This window comes from Physcomitrium patens, chromosome 1 (genome assembly GCF_059467195.1).
Source record: "Physcomitrium patens ecotype Gransden chromosome 1, ASM5946719v1, whole genome shotgun sequence".
NCBI lineage: Eukaryota > Viridiplantae > Streptophyta > Bryopsida > Funariales > Funariaceae > Physcomitrium > Physcomitrium patens.
This window is the reverse complement of record NC_143410.1, coordinates 28,340,277-28,358,207: the sequence shown is the minus strand read 5'-3', so window position 1 is coordinate 28,358,207 and position 17,931 is coordinate 28,340,277. Positions and strand designations below refer to the sequence as shown.

Genomic DNA, 17,931 nt, shown 5'->3' with positions numbered 1-17,931 from the left:
ATTATAAATTATAATAATCAAAGTTATATTAAATTCCATATTATGATTTTATAAAAAATAATTCATCTTTATAAAATCATCAATGTTGATATATATATATGAAGTTGTTAAAGCTATACTTTTCTTTTTCATTTCATGATTAATTTCATCCATCTACATCTTCATCCTTCATTTTCAGTTCCTTATTTCCATTTTCTTTCCTTCTTCTATGTCTCCCATCTCAAATCTTATCTTTGTTTTTGATTATCAAGGACATAAGTTCTAAAGAACTAAAAGATGAATAAATTCTTGGATCACTCAAAGAAACTATAAAATCACTCAAAGATGGTATAATATTAAACTAAAATGACTATTGCCCAAGATAGGAAGACTAGAAAGTCTTGAAATAAGACTAAGAACTAGAAAGGCATTGAGAAGAGTGAAGAAGGCTTCACTCTTGCTTCCATATATACTATCTAATTAAGAATTATGTAGCAATGTTTTATAGGACCTCTAACATGTGTTGAATTTGCAAGACACATGTCTTAACTTGCAAGTCATGTTTCCTATATGTATGCCACATTGTTAGCTTATACCACAAGTTGTCAACATGTACAACTTATGGCTAACTTGTTGGCCAAGTTTCTAACCTACCAATCAATTATAAATATGTATAAAGTCAAATATTCATTTGTGAAGTTTCTAAGAAGTTTCATCATAAGATAATATCAAATCTACTTACATTTATCTTCTACCAAACACTTCTTATCTAGATAAATATATAGGTCCTAGACATTGATCATCATTCCTATTTCTATGACTATATTTTGCTTCTTCATTCTTTGTCTCTCATCCTTGTTCTTAGTCTCATATTTCCACTCTCCTCGTATGTTTATGTCCCTTGTTTCTTATTCCCTATTGTTCGTCTTAGGCAAATAAAATAAATTAATATAATTTATCATTGATTCTTCTATATCCCTTCGTTTATAATGTATTGACAAGTTCTAATTTCATATTTCGACTTAGGATGTTATGACTCTTGAACCCACATTACAAACACATTCTATACCTCCGTCAAGTTTATCAAGAATTTTATCTCAACTTGCAATAGAGATTGATCATAGTGCAGATTACACTAGTAGTTGACCAAGCGGAGTTCAAACATCCTCAAAAAATATTTCTCTCTACTCTATATTTTGAAAAATGAGGGAATGGCTTGATAATATTGACGCAATTACTTCTTGCAAAAATTGATTATTAGCTTTTGGGACTTGCCATGATGTTATACATATCCGCACAATACCAACCTTCTTTTATAGTTGTCCACCACTAAAAGTTGGCAGTATGACTTATAATCCTTAATAATCCATTCACCATATAATACTTGGCAATCTCTGCAAGACCTCTTCAAAGGATCAAATTGTTGAAACTAACCTTTACTCCTCACTAATTCAAGTAAGACACACAAGAAGTATCCAAGTAATTCCAATGAAGATGGAATTTGGGATTTGGGATTGAATAAATTAATATTTAACCTCACAAATTATGTAAAAAATACAGATATTTATTCTAAATGAGATGGTGTTTACACATATTTTTTGATACTTTAATATGAAATACTAACTCTATTTGACAATGAATGAAAAAATCAACTGAGAGGTAATGTTTTTTGAAATAATAAACATTCATTACCTTAGATGATTTATGTGAAAACTGAGAACTTGAAATGGAAGTATCCTTTTATGATAAACATTGTAAAAAAAAAAGCATTAAAAGAGAATGAATAAATAAATAAATAAATAACCAAATAAAGGAGCAAGGAGCAAATGACTTTGATATAGTATTGTCTTTGAAATAAAAAATAATAAATGAGGAGGAAAACCGTGCTATCAGGTAGAAAAGCATTCAACAATATGAAGTGAATGCCAATTTTTATTTACTTTACTTTTATTTTATTCTTTGACATAAGTAGTGCAATTGACGTTGGCTCACAAAAGCATGTCAATTGTAAGGATGGTCATGATGAACATTGTTGTATTGAGTTCTGTGATGCACCCTATTATTGTTCCTTTTTGTGGTTGCACTAACTTACATGGACTACTCATCTTCATTGATTTGTTTTTTTGTAGGCTTTATTTTTGTAAAGGATTCCCTCTTGCCTTCCAATAGTCAACACAAAAAGCTTCTCACTGCTGTTTCTTCCAGTGTTAACCGAACTACCTTTTCCACAAATTTTTCATTTTCAATTACCTATTAAATTCACTTTTTTTTAAAAAATTAAAATTTCATAAAAAAGGTGCTTTGTTTGTTTGTTTATTTATTTGTATGGGAACCCTTGTTACTTTAGAAAAAGGTGGGGAATAACTAGAACATTACGGCACCCTGAGCCACAGGTCTATTTTTTTCACTTTGTCATGTCAAAGTCTACTCCCATGGACCAGTTAGAAAGTCAGTGAGTACAAATATATATATATATATATATATTACATTTAGATCAATATAAATACAATATATTTGTTTTGGATTTTCTCACTCTGTCTCTACTGTTTGGTAATGGGTTCCATCAGATTGACACCCACAATCCTCTTCACCCCTCTTGAAATTTTGTATGAAAAATCTGGTCTGGACCACTCTATTTGGAGTACATTTTCTGTGCCTGGAAGCTTCAAGGACCTTCTGGAACCTCCCTTTTAGACATAAGAAAAAAGAAAATTGTCTATTAAATTTGATGAACGCCAAAGATGCATGTGGGATGCAAATGGAAAAAGAAGACCCAGACTTCGAATGAAGGTCACCAAAGCTGACTCGAGATCGATCTTGTGATAGCTTTTGACACACCGAAAAAGCCAGAGTCTTTTTCTTCAAATGTTCTTTGCTGTTTGTTGGGATTTCATTTATTTGTTGAGAAATCAAACCAGGTCAGTAAGTTTCTCATTGAAATCTCATTGAATTTTTTTTTGAACTTCATAAAAGGATGACCTTGACATGTATTAAAAAAATAAATAAAAATAAATAAATAAAAAATCACATGAGATTTCTCAACACATGTGGTGGTTTTGTACACATTTCCTCCAGACTCTCATAGGAGATATTTTTGAACATGAAGAAAACAGATGCATTTTCTTCTGTTTATTTATTTCTCTCCATATATATATATATATATATATATTGTTCTTTGAATACCTGACTGATTTTCTCAATAAAGAAAAAAACGAAATTCCAATTTTTTAAAAATAGAAATTTAATCATAATGTTGACTTTGAAGATTGACCAAACACAAGTCCGAAACATAAAACTCAAAAGTCAGAGGATATTTGAATTCTATTCCAAAAGGACTCACATGTCGAAGAATCTTCAACAACGGAAAATTTTAAATATTTTTTATGTATCAACTTCCACATGATTGAAGAGTTGCTATTATTGTAAAGAGAAGAAAACAATAAAAGGGAAAATGGGCATCGAGAAATTGACTCTCAACATGAGAAACCAAAGGGAGTCGCTACATGGAAGCCACAAATAGAATCCCCAATAATAGATCCCATTACTAAATATACTCTCAAACCCTGTTTCTAGGGGAGAAAAAATAATAAAATAAAAAACAAAAAACAAAAAAACATCGTTGACTTTCACAATGTCAACTCCCACACCCAAATTGAATACGCCCTCCAAACGCAAATGTCAACCCTTCACGTGGAACGTATATGTTCAAATTTTGGCGGAGGCTCCGAGGTCGCCAAGTTTAAAAGGGTGACGAGCCCCTTTGAGGGTCCCCAAAGACCCCTTATTTTGGTTTTTGCACGGGCCGGGCGAGGGCCAGGGAGGCCCGTCCCCACCCGAAGTCAAGCCGTGATGACGAACGTCGTCCAGTTTGGATGAACGTAAAAGGGACAGTCAGGATTCGATGCGACCGGGGGGAGAATCGTGCGGTGCACGGGAAGCGAATGGCTGGGGTGAGTAGTCAATTGTGTGAGTCAATAGAGTCAAGTGAAAGGGGAAGGGGTCCAAGGCACTAACCTTTCTCATTATTTATTTATTTATTTATTTATGTGGACTCAGGCATGATGAATTCATTTGGCTCCATTCTTGCATGTGCACAGCCTTCAAAGGGAGTGTGGAAAGAGGACAAAGCCTTTGTGCAGACTTTCCTCAGGCAATGACACGGTCAGAAAATCAGTCTCTCAATCTCTCAATGGAGCACCCAAAAAAACAACAGGAATTCGAGTGCAAAGATTGAACAATTGTACAAGCAAACCGTGCACAAGCACGTGAAAAATGGACCAATCCTAAAGTTGCAAAACAATGATAAAACTACTATTGTGTTGAGGGGTGTTATTATTCCCACATTTTTTTTTTCATTTGTTTGTTTGTTGTTGTTGTTGTTGTTGTAGTAGTAGGGTTTGGCCATTTGATGCAGCTTTTAACTAATCACCTTTTGCTTGTTTCAACAAAAAAATTGGTGGAGTGATGTTGAGCGGTTTAGAATGAGAATAGGGAGATGAACATCCTTGAGGCCTTGGTTTTTTTTTTAGTTGTACCAACAAGTTGGTTGTCCTTGGATTAATATATATGTAGAACACAAGCTACCATTGTTCTTAACACCTTCATACATAAGCTAATATGGGTGAAGTTTAGTGTGCACAATATCTTATTGTGTTGAAACTTTGAATTGGAAGGTTTGTGAATTTATTGTCCTTTTAAATATAACCCTGTTATTCCTATTTAACTACCAATATGTTGCTAACTTCTAACATGTTTTTGGGAGCCTAATTTTTGGCGTTTTTGTGTTATCAACAAGGAAAATTGGCATTTAGCTCAAGTTTTTTTTTAAAATCTATAATTCTGTAATTTTTCAAGGGTTTTTCATTTTCATTTTCATTTTTTTTAATTTTTAATGTGTTCTACTTTACAAGTTGACTATTTGTTTATTTATTTATTTTACTTATGTATTATTTTACACACCATCTTTATAAGCTTTTCATATTTGCTGGATCCATATCCTCTTAATACATGCCATGACTTTAATTAAAGAATAAATTGTATAATAAAAAATGTCTTAAATGTATATGTACAAAAGGTAGTAAAATTTGAATATATATATATATATATATATATATACAAGCAATTCTAAGATTTATTCATCATATATTGTTGATATAACTTGAGAAGAATTTGAGAGATAGAGCCAATTATATTTTTAAGCTTATATCAGAGTAATAATAATATCATTACAACTCATAACTTACCAGAAAATTAGCAACTTTATTATATGGATGTATTGTTCTACTGAACCATTATGTACTTTGAAAGCCCAAGTCTTCTGGGATCTTGACACCGGGTAAAAAAATTGCCTTCAAATAACATTCAAAGTTTTGAGGTTGCATTGCATGAAGATTGATTTAAATCCATTACGTACAATCCGTGAGTTGTATGAATGAATGAAGATGACAACATCATTACAAACATAAAAATGAGTAAATGAATAAAGCACCAAATCCACTCACATATAAAAATATGAGATCATCCTGAAAGGCAGCGCTAGCAACCAAAGGAATGGAGCTCAAGCATCGATTTCAAGCAGAAAATGGCACATAACGTTTGCATATATTAGCCAATACTCGATGTATCCATCGAATGAATTTATTCTTCACAATAATAAGTGTTTCATAATAAGACAAAACTCCTCCTTCACACATCTCAGCTACCTGGAATTAGGGCTTTCATTCCGCGTAGCTCTGACTTAGGTCTGGTCGGCCTTGAGTAAATGAGAGAGAGATATAGAGTGTGTGTGTGTGTGTGTGTATGTTGTTTTTAGGGTTTCTGTTATTGATGATGGGGGCGATGGCGGAATTCGTACCGTAGGGAGCGTGTGGCGGTTTCACGACACAGGAAACGTATGAGCGGCTCCGCCACTACCCCACCACATTGTCAAAGGAGCAGTCGGCGAAGTATGGCAAAGAGTGGGCTGCCTGGCTGGTTGGGTCTCTCTCTTTCTCATTCTCTTTCACATTCGCAATGTCGTGTGTCTCATAAACTCAAAAGGCTGACAGAAACACGCTGTGGTCTTCGCAAGAGGTCAATGAGTTTGGTGGGTGGGTGTCGAGTCGGGGAGTGGGGTGCCAGACAGATGATTGAAGGGGGAGATTCGAAGTAGCATTAATGTACACTCTCTCTCTCACACACACATTCACACACACCCACAATAAATCACCAAACGACAGCAGCTCCGAGAGTCAACTACGCTGGTGTAGTCGTTGACATGGGAGTCCCAACAGAAAGAAAGAAAGAAAGAAAGAAATGAAAACAAAAACAGAAGGGAAGCAGAAGAAATTAGGAAATTAGGGTTTCAATTCGGGGCTCGGAAACTCTGGGAGTGTGAAGGTGTTGTGTTTGTTTTTTTGTTTACTTGTTTATGTAAACATAAGGAGGTGTTCTTTCTTCTTCTTATTTTTGGTTTGTATCGACTAGTGTTGTTATGTGGAGGTTGGAGATTTCGTTTTAAGAATTAAAGTTCATGCATAAGATTTTCTTTTATTTGAGGATTTTATTATTATTATTATTTTTCTAATACCAAAAAGAAAGTTCATTTTTTTATAGATTGAGAGTAATAGAGAATATTATACTTGAGGTTTAGTTATTATTTTTGTACAAAGATGAGAATAAGATAGACTTGATGTTAGTCTTTTTTGCAACTATTGTGGATTTGGTGGTGTGTAGATAGTTATCCAATTATAAGAAATTTTGGTTTTATATTTGATTATATAGTCATATCCATAGTTTACAATTTATTATTTAGAACTTGTCTTTTCATCATAAAAAAATAAGACAAAGAATTTATTGTTTTTAAATTTTTCTTGATTATATTGGTACATATGTCTACTATTGTCTATGATTTCTATCCATAGAATTATTTTAGTGTGTGCATCCATTCATATGCCATCATCAACAACCTTTTCATTTTATTAAATTCATAGAATTTATAAGTAATTCCTAAATAATTATTTAAAACAAAACCTTACAAAGTTGAAAATTTTGTAATGTGGGTTTTAAAATTTTTTAGCTAAAAATTATTTAAAAACTTGCCATACTTTTCTTTTCTAGAGATCTTCACACCACAAGTTTAGAGAAAGTTTGTTTGATAATAATGTTGCTTCATTTAAGATTCTCTTGGCTTGTACATAATTCCAAAGCCTATGCAAAATTGTTTAAATAGTTTTAGGATGTTAAAGATGTCAAAAAAATAATATAAATATTTTTACTTAGAATTTTGAAGCGTTTACTACTTATTTTTCTACTAAATGACTTAAAGTAGCTCAATTTGTTTTATTTTTATTTCTTTTTGGTTCTTATTTGGAACAATATATTTGACCAATTAAGTTGAAAGTTTTAGGATATGTTTTTTACTTCATGTTTATTACCTATTGAGTTTTGAACATTGTGATTGAAAGTTGAAAGAAAAACTTCCGTATATGTACTTTATATATGTAAATAAAGTATATTCAATTATCAAGTTTTTTAAGTTTGTAGAAAAGCTTTTAGAATTCTATGCCAATTTATAGAAAAATAAATAAATGATTTTTTTTAATTATAAATCCTTGTTTTTGTCTTTAGTTAAAATTATGCATTATTTTCTTAAAAATAAGTAAAAATCAACTCCCTAATATTTATAGATGTTATGGATTTCTTGTATTCTGTATTGAAAAACAAATACTTTGGATGAAAAAATGAGAGTGCTAATTAGGAGGTAGTGGTTATTCTATCAAATAAGTTTGGTCCATAGTATATTAAAATAAGTCTAAGGCGGTCTAATATATAATAGTGAAATCATTTTTTAATAAGTATTTTCAATGCAATTTTGAACTTTGTATCTTATATTTGATTTATAAAAATGAAAAAATACTCATCTAAAAGTTGGATATTCTTCTTTTTCTCTAAGCATGAAAAATACACAAAATAATTTCTAAAAAAATATTAGATTTTGGATTCATCCATTATATATATATATATATATATATATATATATACACACATTTATATTTTTACATTTTTTTGTTTTTTCATAATTTATACTTCCAAAATTGATGATTTATTTGAAATAAAGTTGGGTTGCAATTGGCTACTTAAAACAATTTTAGTAAGTTTACAGACTTACAAGTAAAATCTTTTATAACACAAGGGTGAATTTAAATGTTCTCTTTGATACATACTAATAGTATTATACAAAGCTTTTGATAACATCTGCCTATTTATCTCTGAAACATTTTGCTGATTTTGTGTGGAGCTCTTCACGGAAAGCTTGAAGGAGAAGGTTCCAAGCTTGTGGAGGCACAAGTTGATTTGCGTAATTCAGCAAAATCCCATTCGCCGTTTCAAAAGCCTGCCTGAAACGCATTTCAAGCAACAGACAAATCCTGACAATGCTTACCGCTGGCTACTTCATTGCACTCCAGCCAAAGCACTCTGTCTGTATCTGGAGTTACAAGTTAGGTCATCATAGTCGTCGTCTCGCAGAGAACAATCCTGCACAGGATGACATAGGAATCGCTTCAATGGATAAGAATGTGAAATTATTTTTGGGGGACAGTAGGAAGTTCTACCTGATATTGTTAGAGATTAAACAATAAACTCAACAAAAAAAACGAAAGGAAAGTAAAATCAAAGCAAAAAAAAAAAAAAAAAAAAAAAAAAAAAAATGCTATTGAGAGACAGATGTTTGGTTCATTCACCTGGCATCTCAGAAAAATCGAAATTGCGACTCATCGCTAATTTGTCTCCCGCTTGTCTTTGACTTCGTGTTCAGCCACCTGGCAGGAAGTAACATCGTCAGAGGTGTAGGAGCATGAATGAAAATTAGACATTCAGGTGATGAGAGCAGAAGTTGCTGTTTAGTTTTCAATTAACGAGAAGTTTGTTGTTAACTGCTTTATTTTACCTGCAACTCACAAGCTTTAGCAATGACAGAATCTCATTACATGAAATGTAGGTCATGAGGGGTCGATGATTAAGTCTAATGGAAAGCATGTGTGTTTAATATACTGAAAATATATTCCTTTCGTTATGTGAGAAATTGATTGATATGGCCATGATTGAAGAGTTTGTTGCAGAGACAAGAACAAAATAAATTGAGATGTGAAATCTTTATTTCGAGGGGCATCAGTGCAAGAAAGAGGATTGTGCGCATGCAAATCTTCTTCCTCAATGGCATTCTAACAGCTCATTCACAGGCCAAATGTGTCAAAAGCTCAATCCCGACATTCAGTGAGAGCTCGCTGTACCCTTTGGGCAGTTTGATATCAAGCGAGCCGGATGTTCTCTCCTCTTCGACGCCGTAGCCTGCGCAGGTGTGAATGGTATATTTTCCTGCTAATCTCTCTTTCAAGGATCTGTACGACTCTGGCAAGCTACGACGAAAACCATAGCCGGAAGGATCCTGATTACAATCTATCAAGAAGTCGAAGTTGAACAGACTCCTACAACTTTGACTGCTAAGATTGACCACTGACTGTTCAACTGAACCAGAATCAACGCTGTAGGGCACGGCTCCTGCTCTAGTTGTAGCATTTATACACTGGAGCCCTTCACATCCGATCCTACAAGCGAAGGCGTTGATTACTATTTTCTCCTCACACATGGTAGATCAGAAGACGGCGTGAGGGTATTATAATTACAGAAATCCCGCCATTCTGCTAAATGAATGCACGAAACATGTCAGGAAAACAATGAAAAACATATATATATATATATATATATATATATATACACACACACACACATATATGTCGCTGGCAGGCTGTTCTCCACCTGTGCCGCAAAGTTATGCCCCGGTTATAAAAATAAAAATTCTGTAGATCAAAGACCTCTTTCAATGACAACAGCAGAAAGAACTTGTCACCAATTTAGCAGCCAGGCTCTGACCGTGATAAGAGTCTGCACTGGTGCGAGAAACATGCCTGCCTTTTCTGTTCTTAGAGGTATTCCCGGAACTGATCATGATACAAACATTCTCGCTTCAGAATAGTTATTGCGAATCCCCCAATCTACTCTTCACTTCATGTTACCTGTAACCCTCCGGGACGTGTCACACGACGACGCGCAAAGTGCGCATTGCGACGGAAGGCAGAATACAAACTGGCTCTCTCTCTCTTTCTCTCTCCAAACTACAAATTAGACATCGAATACTGTTTTCTCTTCACTGATTGTAGATCACAAGGTGCAATTAGAGAATGCTTCACTGCCGAAATCGAGTCTCATCCGAGTGTGCAGCCAATCTGCCTCAGCTATACACGTCGGGCTCCAAAAAAAGGTGCAGAAGATGAGTCGCACCACAACCTCCAACTCGCCCGATTTTAGAGTGAATTTGCGAGCAACAATTGAAACGTCCAATTCTCCCACAAACAGTATTCAATCGAATGTATAAAATTCATCCATTTATGTGTAGGTTTCTTGTCCTAAACCGTGGGTTTTTTCTTTTTCTTTTTATTTATTTATTTATTTTTCTGAACACAAAATATTAAATGATGCATGTTTATGTACGATCTACATTTCTTTTTAATACTAATTAAAAAAGTTAGACTGTATTAGTCTTTTGATTATACGTGGATTACAACAATCACGGAACTCAACAGGATTTTAAATTTTTGGCAATTTTTTTTATGATCCATAATTAAAATTGTAAAAAATAAAGTCTTATTGATATTGAGGTGATATGATGGTTGAGAATGCACATTATTACAATGCAATATAACCAATTTCATTTACTTTTTGCTCTTTTTCACAATGATTTGGAGTCATCCTTACATTTTTGTACATAATTAGCTTGGCTATCTATTAACACATATACATAGTTATAATCTGGAAATACAATATGAACAAACAGTATTCAATCTATGTAAAGGTGATTTTCATAACAATCCTATCTAAAACCCAATGTCAGATAAAAGGATTTGTAATTATTTTTAAGATAGACTTTTAAACACACAGATGAGCTTAACTCAAAGCAAAATAAATTGATATAAAATAAAAATTACAAATGAGAGTTGACAATGTGATAAGTGTAACAACAAAAATGATGTAGGTAGAAGGCTTTCTGAATTGGAAGAAACCAAGTTAAGAACAACTCAACTTGTAAATCTTTTACATTTTACAGTTGGGTTAAACCCAATCTCATTAAATTTTCAGGAGCATAAACTACAAAGTAATAATACGAGTTGAACTTCGAAGAAGAGCTGGTACCTGAATTTTTCATGATAATCAGCGTGAGCTGATAATTTCTCTGGAGGGAAAGTATATGAAACAGTTTGTCGTGCCGTGCTTTAGCTGAAGCTTGTAAAATGCCTTCCAAGTTGGTACCGCTACACAGATGAATTGCACCAGTTTTTATTTTAATGCTATGGCGACCGTATTGCAGTCTGAAAGAAAGTTGGCCTTACTCAGAACTGACAGCATTTGCAGCAGTGAAAATGGATATAACTGAGACCTGAGGTGATGATGTCCATAAGAAATAGTACTAGAACGGCTGAATGATTCCGACTCTGCATTACCTGTTGAGCATAGAAATATGAAACCGAGGATATGATTCGAAAACTCACCGCCAGCGAAAGCATTTCAGTCGACAGCACGGATTTCTTTATCGTTATGAACTATTTTTGACTTGCCCTCTGCTTTGCTTGTGTGTTTGTATATGTCACTCAGAAGGCACATCGGCCCTATGCCCTCTTTTTTACCCTATGAATGCTTGTTAACAACTTGAAAATATCATTAATATTCGCAAACCTTTGCAATTCCTCTCTCCGTACATGCTACTGTTACCAATCTACCTATTGTATTTACGGTGAGATGAAATGCAGCTTATCTCTATGTGCACAGCATTTATACTGATTGTGAAAAGGAGATCTAGTGCAAGAAAACGTTAAACAAATGGCTGCGCAAGTTATCCGGATTTCGCTCCTCTCAGAACTTTCCGAATGTAACTGATTTAGTTTATCAGTAAGCTCCACTTGCAAAACAAAACTGCACAGCTTTTGAATGCTTGATGAAGGATTGGCCGTGTCTTCTGACAGAATTTTCCGAGTTCCAGCTCCTGAACGTACAGAATCATACTAGATTATGAACACGATTGATGCATTCCTTTCAAAAGATCAAGAATCACGAATTACAAGAAGTCTGATTAATGAAAACTTACATCAGCCTTTTGATGCAAAACCTGTCACTCGATTGCTCATATTGCCCCCGCTCAGGTGAGAGTATGGGTCGAGTACCTTCCCAACTTCACCTGAATAATAATAACGCATAAAGTTCATGGTGGCGCTAGTCTTTGTGCTAAGAGTTTCAGTGTGACAGTCATCCAGCCTTAATTTGATATGACCGCTACCTCTCATCACACAATCGTCAAGGCTTGCACTGGAAAGGTTTGTTGACACTGAAGCTTGTGATGAAGAGTTAAAGTCAGACGCCAAGGGCGGCTGATTCTCTTGAATTTTTGTATAGATTGTTTTAAGCAACTTAACCACTTGCTCTGACAGCAATATTGAGTTGGCTACATGCTCCAATCCAAGTTTGGAGTTTCTTTCGAGTGAACACGTCAGTTGACTTGTCTGTCCCATACGACCAATTAGTCGCAAGCCAGCAGGCTACAAAAACACAAGCATGAAATGCATAAGCCGTTGAGCGGGATAACATTCCTAAATGCATGTTTAGTCACGACGAATTATATCCCGTCATCTTCGAGAACCCACCACGGTAATAAACTATTCTAATAATTGTCAAAAACAATCACTTTACAGATATGCCAAGAGTTCTGAAATCACAATTACCTTCTCAAGGTCTAGAGGAAGGCTGATAGATTTGTCATCTTCGTCAAGCCCTTTAGTGTTAGGAATGACGACGTGGTTCAGATTGTATTTGCAAGCCCCACCACTGACATCATTCTGATAGACGATTTTAGGTCTTGATTCACAGTTCAGTGGTGTGCCTATCTTTCGTACTGAAGAGGTTTTGTGAGTATGATCCATCTTTTGCTCTATGGTGATTGCCGAAGCTTTTATCGTCCTAGGGGTGCCATGACTCAGTGGTTGACGAGATTGACGTGGGGAGCGCTTAGCAGGGCCACCTCGGCCCTTGTCGTCTCCCATAGGTCTAGGAGTGGTCGGTGCTTGCAGAGTGCGATCTGCAGTTGAAACTATATTGCTGATCATGCAATTTCTTCTAGATTGAGCATGTGCTCTCACAGGTGGCTTTCTATCCCCAGTCTCGACCCTCGATGGCCTTGTAAAACATTTTCCAACACCGCAGGGGCTTACAGGAAGAGGTGACATAAGTGAAGTGCACTCAACTTTAGGAGCGCTCGGCTTCATTGGGATTAACGGGGCTGTATGCCTGTCAAACAAAGAGCTATCATGGTGCTCCTTTCTAATGGGAGAGATCTTTCTGCTTTTGAGGTCCCTCGAGTCCCCTGGCGGTGTCTTTTCAAATAGGCTATTCCTCTGACTTTGATGTTTCGTAGTGGTGATTCGCCTTGGGTCAGAGGAGTTACAAGGAGATGCTGGGGACTTAATGGGGCTTCCATTGTTAACAGAGTTTCTAGAATGGATTGACATCGACTTGGGACTACTTTTGTTTTCTGCACTTCTACCAACACAAAGCAAAGGCTTTGAGATGTTATTCTCCTGGTCGATCGACTTCCGTGGAGACAGTGAAGGTTTTGAGAATATCCTAGCAGAGTCTTTCGAAGACACCAAAGTGGAGACCAGAATCTCTAATTTCTCCGGAGATAGCATTTGATGCGGATCCTGGTAGATTAGCTCCTTCTCCATTATTGAAGCGTCGCTTAAAATTTCCTTTTCAAGGTAGACAGCCTGCTTCTCAAGAGACATGATTTCTTCCTCAAGTACCGCCACTTCAAGCAGCAATTCTCTTGTCTGCAGATACCAACACGTCTGATATTTCACTTCACAATTAAATATCTTGCAGACAATATGTTTTGATTCGAATTTGAATACTACCCCTTTCACCAGGTCCTAATCTTGTGGTCGGGATGTGAACCTCAACTTAGGTGCATTTGAACCTGAATCACGTCGGGTACGAGCCTAAGGCCAGTGCTAAGTAGCATTTTCAAGGTTGGTAGCAGATTTCTAGCTGAATTGCAACATAATCTGACAAACTGCATCTTGACGTCAAGTCCTAAGAACAGTATTATGATTAACACACCTCCAAAGGCAAGCTGGCGTATATTCGAGGGAGGGAGCCCAGGGGCCTGCTGAGTCCACGATTAAGTGCATTGCGCATGTTAACCTCAAACATCAGCTTTTTCTGCAGCCGGACGATCTGTTCATTATGAACAGCCGAGGAAAACATCAAAAAAGTTATGTGTAAGTTTCAGACAATTTCTAAACATACCATTAAAAGACACTTCTTAAATTCAAGCTTGAAGTAGACACTCACATCCTTCTCTAGAGCAACCCGTTGTTCTCTTCTCTCCCCCCTACGATCTTTTTCTGAAATCTTAGCCCTTGATTCATTGACCTGTGCTCATGAGATACCTGAGCATGAGTAAGATGATATAGCTCCATGTAAAAACTCTGATCCACAATCAAACTAGAGATCCATTCTAAATCGTTCAATATCTCACTGCGCAAAAGTTCGGTGCAGGAAGGAATTGACAAGCTTACGATGACAGGACCGTCATAGTCAATAGGAGTATGTGATACATCATAAGGTATTTCCTGCATTGAGCTCTCCTCGCATAGATCCTGCAAAATTTCAAACACTCAAGAACTGTTAATCAGCATACTTGCACCACAAACTCTTATTTGTCCTGCTTCATAAGTTTCATGTTGCGTCTTTAGACATTGTGATGCGTTAAGTATAGAATAGCGTAAAGATTCCTTACATCTTAGATGTTGCATCAGCAATCATCAACTCAAAGAATCAGAGATAAAAAAAATTGCATCACTTGAAAGTCTTTCATCACGTGAATCATATCCCTAAAGAAGAAATAGATTGAGATTATTCAGACTTAGTACCCGGTATCAGGCAGTATGACTTCACTTCAAGGAACAGGCGACCCGAATCACGAGTAATCCTGTCCTCCAATCCAACTGCTACATGAATGGAAGCTTGTTAGTAATTCTGAGTGGAAAATCTATAGTGTAACTTCTGTGTTAATATTTTCTATCCTCTTTCATAGGATTTCTGAACATTCAAAAGTTTATACCGCTCTATCAACCTACACGGTGACTGGAGCTTACAGTCTTACTTATTGAGCACAAGCTCGTCTCTGCGTAAATGAACATATTCTCCCACAAAAATAACGTTGGATGACTAGTTAATATGTGCGGATCCGCACTTGGAAATGTATTGCATTTTACTTTACTGTTATGTTTGGTGAATTAATCTTAATTAATTCAGCAGCTTGAGCAGCTATGAGATTGGGATGGAGCAACACCTCTTGTGTTTTGCTTCAAATTATACAGCAAAGATCACCAAGCCACGCTAATCTGCGGGGCGAAAGCAACCAAATGACAGAAGATCAGAACTAGGTTCGACTGTTAAGTTGTCTACCACTTGATGCGTCTTTTCTGCTTGCACACGCCTTTTCCGGCCCATCCTATCTAGCAAGCATTCAATTCATGCCGCTCAAGACTGGCTTCTCCTGATACATCAAAGGAAAATATTGTTTTTGACACTAAACTAAACGTCGTCAACAACTGAGGCGTTGGACACAGGGAAACCGATTAAAAGAGCCTTTGAGCTGGTTCATCAACATATTCTGGATTTACTCCACATTCATAGCATTGATTTGCAGGGGAAGCCTTTGTTCGGCAATGGTATGAATTGAATTTGATCTGTGGCTATGACTTTGCGCAGCAGCAGTGAAATCAATGACGCACACTCAGCTAAATAATGTCATAGAGTTCTGAGTCTAGAGCTGACGTTTTCCATCTCATCGAATTTAAGTCTGCACCAATCTCTAAATTTCGAGAAAAGAAGCTACATTAAACCGAGACGATCCCTTCGGATCGCATCTGTTTACACAATTATACAGGAAAGTGGTCACCAGAAATGAGGCTATCTGGAGCCATGTACCTGCTTCCAGAAAGGAATTATTTACAAAAATAAAAAGAGTATATGCAAACAACTTGAAATGTCACCTACTCGACTCCAAGAAATCCAACTCAAGAGACAACAACGTCAATGTCTACTGCACCTTGTCGTCACAATTCAGCAGCTGGAGTCTCATCAATCATGGAAGCCTTTTCAATGAATGATCAAGGAAATCAACAGATACTACCTGAGCCCCGCAAGACAGCTTCTGCCATGGACGTGCACGCATTAGAGCCCTCAGGCCAGGGCAGCAATTCTATAACGCAAATCACAATGCAAAGGAGACCAGCACACGACTCCTCGACGAAATAGGTTTCACGGAATCCCGGTAGTTCTCCTTCATGCCAATCGAACAAACTTGCATCAGCGAAAGGGCGAAAGAAAAAAAAACAGAACGCGTCACAAAAGCGCCATATCACTCCTCCGCTGCACGCACTGGTAATGCCGTATTCTCAAATGCACCTCTCCCGAAACAATCAATCAACACACACAGATGCCCCTCCGCAGGCTCACAGAACCATCAAAGATGAACTCGAGCTTGAATTGAAGCTAAGAAAAGAACAAATCGCCTCTAAATGATCGCGCAAATAACCACAGCCTCCAGGCCACCTCTAGCTACATACGGAGCTGCTCCTTCCGTCGTCCTGGAAAGGTCGCAAAAACTGCGGGGCATTGCTTCCACCGATCAAGCTTGACGAGGACGCGAAACCAACTCTCCATGACAACGTCTGGATTGATGGCAAACCAGCGCGGGCTGCAGCCCTTCTGGCCGGGCGCCTGCCTCCGTCACCCGCTCCCGCTGTCGCCCCCCCCCCCCCTTCAATAACCTCTATCCCATAGCAACACAAACCATGGTAGAATGCAACTCTAAAGATTTTATTGTCACCCTTGCATTGGTCTTGAATCCTACAAATATTTGGTAGCTTGGGCCCTTCTAAAGAGGAAACTAGAGAGGGAGTAAGAAAAAATAAAAAAAATAAAAAATGAATAAATAGCATAAATATGCATAAGGTACTTAGAGATGCACCTTGATGTGCTCATGCCCAAGTTATTGTGGTATAGGGTCTCCCTTGTTCATTTATCACTATTATCCATCCAACTTATTCATTTGAGCATCCTTTGGTCCCAAGGGATGTGTAGGATTCGTGATATCAAGAAACCTGCCAGAGGCTCGATCCCACCTTCTAAACCAACATGTATCTACAACCAAATGTGGGCACATGTTATCATTGAATTGGGAAGAAGACTGCTGGGGTACTTTGTTCTTGAAGGTGAATGAAGGGTGAAAAAGGGGAGAGTACTTTTTTATCACCATTTAATGCACTTGTATCATCATGCCCCTGTGTGTGTAGCCTCACTATTTCCAGGTGTTCTCATAGGAATATTGAGGTTGGTTTTTAGGGACCTTATCTAAATTTTAGGGTCAAAATAAGTAGTTGGGCTTTAGGGTAATAGGAAGTGAATTCTTACTTTTAACTGCCTAGAACATGGCTGACTTGAGGGCAATGGTACTGTTACTGCTTGAAAATGGCATGGTACCAATGTGAGGGGCATGAAGGTGGGCAGAGTATTATGTGGAAATGTATTTTTTTTCTTCTTATTTTCTTAATTCATTTAAATTTTTTCTCTCCAGTTGGCCATGACTTTTGGCTGTCACTTGTGTTAGAGAGAAAAAACAAAACAAACAAAAAAAATGATAAGATAAGAAAAGAAAAACACTGACATAAATATGTACATATATATATATATATAATCATAAATACTGATAGATATAAATTCCACAGTTAGGGGTGATATCTTCTATTTTAATAAAGAACCCTTAAATTTAAGTTTTAAATTAGGATTAGCAGTGTG

The 17,931-nt window shown here is 36.4% G+C and overlaps 2 protein-coding genes and 2 long non-coding RNA genes across 10 annotated transcripts; all 4 read right to left on the bottom strand.

Moving 5' to 3' along the window:
• Positions 1–4,195: 4,195 nt before the first annotated feature.
• On the bottom strand, positions 4,196–7,542 carry LOC141046144 (uncharacterized). 2 transcript variants are annotated; one of them, XR_016506148.1, is made up of 3 exons: positions 5,481–7,041; positions 5,223–5,327; positions 4,196–4,995 (listed from the first exon to the last, which is right to left on the bottom strand). It is a non-coding gene; the product is annotated as an uncharacterized LOC141046144 (long non-coding RNA). The 2 variants fall into 2 exon arrangements; XR_012218856.2 differs by having other exon boundaries at positions 4,196–5,327; positions 5,481–7,542.
• A 499-nt stretch (positions 7,543–8,041) lies between these two features.
• LOC141046272 (uncharacterized) lies at positions 8,042–10,371 on the bottom strand. 3 transcript variants are annotated; one of them, XR_016506144.1, is made up of 4 exons: positions 9,892–10,371; positions 8,909–9,659; positions 8,703–8,780; positions 8,042–8,496 (listed from the first exon to the last, which is right to left on the bottom strand). XR_016506144.1 is itself a non-coding variant. In XM_073539186.2 (4 exons), exons 2-3 carry the CDS (start codon positions 9,605–9,607, stop codon positions 8,711–8,713), a joined length of 426 nt encoding a protein of 141 aa, XP_073395287.1. In that variant the 5' UTR covers positions 9,608–9,659; positions 9,892–10,363; the 3' UTR covers positions 8,042–8,496; positions 8,703–8,710. The 3 variants fall into 3 exon arrangements, 2 of the variants coding, with proteins under 2 accessions (XP_073395287.1, XP_073395289.1); XM_073539186.2 differs by having other exon boundaries at positions 9,252–9,659; positions 9,892–10,363; XM_073539188.2 differs by having other exon boundaries at positions 9,252–10,363.
• Positions 10,372–11,707: 1,336 nt separating this feature from the next.
• LOC112281052 (uncharacterized) lies at positions 11,708–16,809 on the bottom strand. Of its 3 annotated transcripts, XM_024517223.3 has the most exons (9): positions 16,181–16,803; positions 15,419–15,470; positions 14,997–15,071; positions 14,643–14,723; positions 14,416–14,496; positions 14,182–14,298; positions 12,789–13,892; positions 12,158–12,605; positions 11,708–12,055 (listed from the first exon to the last, which is right to left on the bottom strand). In XM_024517223.3, the coding sequence occupies exons 4-8, from the start codon at positions 14,700–14,702 to the stop codon at positions 12,159–12,161; spliced, it is 1,809 nt and encodes a 602-aa protein (XP_024372991.1). In that variant the 5' UTR covers positions 14,703–14,723; positions 14,997–15,071; positions 15,419–15,470; positions 16,181–16,803; the 3' UTR covers positions 11,708–12,055; position 12,158. The 3 variants fall into 3 exon arrangements, with proteins under 3 accessions (XP_024372991.1, XP_073394599.1, XP_073394600.1); XM_073538498.2 differs by having other exon boundaries at positions 14,182–14,283; positions 15,419–16,809; XM_073538499.2 differs by lacking the exon at positions 14,416–14,496 and having other exon boundaries at positions 15,419–16,809.
• Positions 15,702–16,834, bottom strand: LOC149989979 (uncharacterized). Of its 2 annotated transcripts, none has more exons than XR_016506146.1 (2): positions 16,701–16,834; positions 15,702–16,414 (listed from the first exon to the last, which is right to left on the bottom strand). It is a non-coding gene; the product is annotated as an uncharacterized LOC149989979 (long non-coding RNA). The 2 variants fall into 2 exon arrangements; XR_016506147.1 differs by having other exon boundaries at positions 16,687–16,823.
• Positions 16,835–17,931: the final 1,097 nt, after the last annotated feature.